Genomic DNA, 5,736 nt, shown 5'->3' with positions numbered 1-5,736 from the left:
CGGTTCGATGGCAGAGAGGATCCAGAGTTCCCTGTCCCGCTCATTCAAAAACGGACTTCTTCTTCTTTTTGATTTAATGGCGGTTGGCAAGCAACTTAATGTTGTGCATTACCGCCACCTACTGGTACGGAGTGTGGATCAGGACGCGTGCACCGGACTCAAGATTCGGGGGTATATTTTACTCTATTTTCCTATGTAGCAGGTTTTTACTGTTAACGAATGGGTAGCATATGTATAATTTACCCATTATTTTATAATTCCTTAGCTAACTGAAAAAATCTATTACATTTTATATGATTTTTTTAGATCATATTTACCACTCTCCAAAATCACTTTTTTCAGTGCACTTTCAGTCTCTGAAGACTGGCTTTTTATGAAGCTTCATAAATAAATATTTACAATCTAGCTCAAACAATTACTCATTCATAACTTTTGCTCAAATATGTGGCTATTTTACCTTAGCTCACTTCCCCTATACAAGACAGCTAATATAAATAGCAGCGCTGATTTATATTTACCTGTTAACAGACGAGCGACAGTGAGCGCCTGCGCGGATCAGCCGTTGGCTCGCTGAGTCAGGAGTGCTCACTGTTCTGTACGCCCACTGGTGGCGAACTGCTGTAACTGCAGCTTAATGCATCTCTCAGTCCGAATAGAAGTGCAGCTTAAGAATAATTTCTATAGCCAAACAGAAGTATTTAAATAAAGTGAGAAAAGAGAGAAATGAGTAAGAAAAGGGAGGGGATGTAATTATTTCTAATGTCCATTCTGTCACACTTTTAAGGCACATTTCAGCAACAAGGCATTTCAAAGTGCTTTACATAATAAAAATACAAAGTCATAGAAACACACAGTCAACAACATTATATTTGGCTGTTGTTAATAACATCAATCGGGTTATTGATTAATGTTTCATGATTATGTTTCAAAAGCAACTCTAAGCAGGTGGGTTTTTAGTCTATTTAAAGGAACTCAGTGTTTCGGCTGTTTTGCAGTTTTCTGGATAAGGCACTTAAGGGTGATATCAAATTTTCTACATAATGATGCTATTATGTTATAATATAGTAAACTTCCAGATTCACGATGATAAAAAGCTTGCAGAATTGTTCATTATTGTCACTTACAACTATACCAGTGGTTAAGCACTAGTTAAAAAGTTTTGATGTTACATAGTGGTTGGTTTTAAGTGAATTCTGGTAAACGCAGGGGATCCTGAAGAGCGTGCTGCAGCCATGTTTGATAATGGCCATAGCCTTTTGAAATCAATCTTGAAAGATTAAAAACATTGAAATCAGTTTTTCAAGAAAAAAGTTTTCTTTTGCTTGATTGTCATTTTGTAATTGTGTTACAGTAATTATTTTCATTTTGATCTTTAAAATACCTAAATTTCTTTGTATTTTGGTCCATCTGTTTATGTAATTTTTAAATATTAAATGACTGATGTTTTGATCAGTCATTCACTACTTGAGTAATTTTTTACATTTACTTTGGTAAAAATTTGTTGAAGTAGCTCTACCCTTACAAAAAAAAAAGCAAAAAGGAGTGAATAAAAGAGGAGAAGAAGAGCGTGCTGGTAAGATGGAGTAAGGTAGTTTTATTTATATAGCACATTTTCAGCAACAAGGCAATACAAAGTACTTTACAGGAATTAAAAGGAAATACAAACAAAATAACAAACCGAGAGCAAAGGAAGCAAAAGAAACTAATGTTGATCTAAAGTATGTAAACTAGATACTACTATTCAGGGTTGCTAAGTATCCTCTCGTCTAATTCCATTTCTGGGTTGGGAGAATAGGAGTCTAAAAAGTCTACCTTAGTTGCTAAGGTAGTCTTTCTGGGTTCCAAGTTATAATCCCTGTTCTGAGTTGAGTAAGTATCCTCTGGATTTCTGGGATCCTAGATAAGTATAAGTATTCTCTGGACTTTCTAAGAATGCTCTAAATTTGTAAAAGTAATTAGTACTCCACAGGTTCTAATTAATAATAAGAACTAAATGTTCCTGTTCTAGAAGATTTTTTTTTCTGGACTCTAAGTTACTTCTAGTTCCTTTTCTGGGTTGCAATAATAGGAGTCTCTTTGCATCTAAATAGTGAGTACTCTACAGTTTCTAAAAAATAAGCTAAAGAGTGACTAATAAACTAGAGTCTTTGGATTCCAAGTTTGTTCTAATTCCTTTTCTGCTGTTGAAAGTGAGTACTCCACAGTTTCTAACAAAATAAAATACAAAAAGAGTTAAGGACACATTAGGGCAAATGACAACATTCAGGCAAAACAAAGACATGAATGAAGGCGGTGACATCACAGGGCCATGAACCCAGGTTGCTCAGCCTCCCAGCAGAAGTCCGATAAAGATGTTGTTACCTAGAAATGTCCTTCGGAGAACTGAGCTCCACAGCTGCATGGATAACAGGAGGGGGTGAGGTGGGAAGGACCATTATGTTTACATATCTTCCAGGAGATTGGAAATATGCAGCACCACCAAGGCAACACAGGAAAGCCAGTTCAGATACAAAATGTCTTAGGGCGGGTATATTATAAATTTCAATCTTCCCCAAAGTCTCTCCAACACATCTCAGTTCCCAATTATCCAAATTAGTGTGGCCGTTCCAATGAACCGAAACTAGCAATTTCTCCAAGATTGATTCCATTCTGTTAGTGAGTTTATGCTCACTAACGGAGTACTGCAAAACCAGAGTCAGACGTTATTTGTGGTAGAATAATTTACTTTTACTGCTATATGTCTTATCTGCATTCTGTTTATTTGCATACTTCTGTGTGATTCATGCAGCGTGTCCTGAATCTCTTTCCATCCTTCTTTCCTGTTGCAGGTTGTGGTTCAGGGCAGCGCCAGCAGCAGCGACGTGACGATAATTTCTCTGAATAAGCCAGCAAACACTGTAGAGAGGAAAGTTCCAGAGGTGGAGGAGTACGTTCATGAATTAAGTTCTGTTTATTTTCTGATTTATTTCATCCATTACTGTCGTCATATCACAGATTTGTTTTGTCTCAGGGCTTTAGGTAAAACTCTGGGCTGGACGGTGAACATAATCCAGGTTTCGAGCTCTGGTGGAGAAGGAAGCCGAACGCTGAGGGAATCGGTCAGGACTCTGGTCAGCTTCATCGCTCTTGATGGCGATAAAGCTGTTGAAACTCAGGAAGTCACAAAGTAGGATTTTAATTTTTGACTCAAACATGGGATTTTTTGAAACATAGTGAATGTGATCTAAGAATGCAATGCAACACTCTAACCTCAGATTTTAAAGGTGACCTATTATGCTTCCTTGAACAGGATAGGATGCGTCTATGGGCTAATCAATATTCACATTCAAAAATACTTTATTGATCCCAAAGGGAAATTCACTGTTGAAACTCATTAATTCAGATTTTTCAGACAGTGATGGCTGTTGGCAGGATCCTGCAGCAGTCTGTGTTACAGTGAATTTGAAGAAGCCTCTGACTGAATAGAATAGAATAGAATAGAATATTCTTTATTGATCCCCAAAGGGAATTTGTTTATTAGTTGACAAGCTACTCCATCTAAGGCAGTGGTGCTTAAAGTCGGTCTTCGGGGGCCGGCATCCTGCATGTTTTAGTTCTATCCCTGGTGGTAGTAACAACCTCCTCAGCAAGCCAATGTTCTCCTTAGGCCTTCTAATGAGCCATCATATGATGCAGGTGTGCTAAACCACTTTGGGCACCCCTGATATAAGGTGTTTGTGATGGACCGAGTTAAAAGTAGGAGGAGTCACAGGATATATTGGAAAAATAGTTATTCTTTTTATTAATATTTTAAACCAAAAATGTATAAATGACAAACAGATAAACTGAGAAAGAAAGAGAAAGAGAAAGAAACAAAAGTCTTGTATAGCCCACACAAGACATGCTTGTGTCTTGTGTGGGCTATAGCTTCTTCAAGGAAGCATGAAACTGGACCTTTAACTGTTAGGGCTGTTAAAGGTCAAGCAGTTAAAGAAATAGAGACTCAGCTGAGAGTATAAAAACATGGAAGATGTAAATTCTGTATAACGGATCCCCTTTAAAGTTTTAACTTGTCTGTTTGATTTTCCAGGAAACTGCAGAGCCAGTCTGAAGAGGTGAGAGCGGAGCTGGCCAAGGTGTTGGGGAACGATGTTCAGTTTCAAGTGGAGACGGGAAAAGATCCTCCAGGCATCAGCTCAGACCGGATTACAATCATCGTTCTGGGAATCTTGGCTGGCCTGGCTTTAGTGGGACTGATTCTGACTGTTTCTGTATTTAAAAGGTGAGCCTCAGACTGCTTTGAGTGTCAAAAACAGAAATATCAGACTTTTCAAAATCTGAAATTTTCGAGTTTTTCAAGAGATTAATGTCAAAATCTCTGAGTTTTTAATGGAAATGTACTCCTCCTTTCGTATATATCTACAATGGCCTTAATATGGCATCATAAAGACCAGTAATAAAACCATCCATCCATCCATTTTCTTTACACCCTTGTCCCCCAGTGGGGTCGAGAGGGGTGCTGGTGCCTCTCCAGCTAACGTTCTGGGCGAGAGGCGGGGTACACCCTGGACAGGTCGCAGGGCAACACAGAGACAGACAGGACACACAACCATGCACACACACACTCACACCTAGGGAGAATGTAGAGAGACCAATTGGACTGTGGGCGGAAGCTGGAGTACCCAGAGAGAACCCACCATGCACAGGGAGAACATGCAAACGCCGGGAATTGAACCCAGAACCTTCTTGCTGCAAGGCAACAGGGCTAGTAAAAAAACCAAAACTGCAAAAAAAAAAAAAATATATATATATATAATCCATTATATTATAATGGATTTCTAATATTGTATAAAAAGGAGTAAGTGGGTGAACAAAAAATCTGCAAAATGTGTTAACTTGTTTTTCTGATTAATCATGAGAGTAATCGCTATGATAATTCATTATTAAATTAATTAACAGTTAGTTGCAGCCCAACATTAAGCTTTCCTTAGTTTGCAACACGTTTCAAAAATTTAGTATTTGTTTTCATAAACTGTTTCATAAATGCATCAATAATGTAGCATCATAGTTATTATATATATATACCTGTTGAGAGTGTCATGAGGTGTGGTTGTAGTGGTGAGGAGAGACGCCGAGACCCAGGTATGGTGGTGATGATATTTAATGATGAAAGTAAAGCTCAGTCCAAAACAGGCAGCACGGCAGAGAGACAGGCACACAGCCAAATACCGGTAGCAACTGAACGACAGGACTACGTGCGAGCGAACACAAACCAGGACTTAGCAGTACAACTGGTGAGTAGACTAACAACAATAGACAAGGACCCGACGAGGAACACAGACAACAGGTGGGTTTAAATACACACGGGGTAATTAAGGGAACACCTGGGGAGCAAACAACGGGGAGGACAGGACAGAGACTCACAGGAACACAGGACTGAACACAGAGAAACTCAAAAATAAACACACAGAAACACGGAACCTAACAGTACCCCCCTCTCAAGGGCGGATACCAGACGCCCACAAAAACAGAAAAGTCCAATAACAAAAAACAACCCAGCAGGGTGGGCGGAGGGGCGATGGCCAGAGGGCAAGTGTCCAGAAAACAACAAAGAAAGCAACCCAACTGGGTGGGCGGAGGGACGGGTCCGGCGGGCAAGTGTCCAGAAAACAACAAAGAAAACAACCCAACTGGGTGGGCGGAGGGACGGGTCCGGCGGGCAAGTGTCCAGAAAACAACAAAGAAAACAACCCAACT

General features: G+C 39.5%; 1 protein-coding gene across 1 annotated transcript in view; it reads left to right on the top strand.

Moving 5' to 3' along the window:
* Window positions 1-5,736, top strand: part of LOC106951704 (protocadherin-like wing polarity protein stan) — a 43,589-nt gene that overhangs the window by 31,858 nt on the left and 5,995 nt on the right. The window contains exons 17-19 of the mRNA XM_015039379.1: window positions 2,829-2,926; window positions 3,011-3,166; window positions 4,070-4,261. Coding sequence (XP_014894865.1) covers window positions 2,829-2,926; window positions 3,011-3,166; window positions 4,070-4,261 — 446 coding nt within the window. The remainder of the gene's footprint in view (window positions 1-2,828; window positions 2,927-3,010; window positions 3,167-4,069; window positions 4,262-5,736) is intronic.

Source organism: Poecilia latipinna, unplaced genomic scaffold, assembly GCF_001443285.1.
Source record: "Poecilia latipinna isolate Pla-1442-1.1 unplaced genomic scaffold, P_latipinna-1.0 Scaffold469, whole genome shotgun sequence".
NCBI classification, from domain to species: Eukaryota; Metazoa; Chordata; class Actinopteri; order Cyprinodontiformes; family Poeciliidae; genus Poecilia; species Poecilia latipinna.
This window is presented reverse-complemented; position numbering and strand designations above follow the sequence as displayed.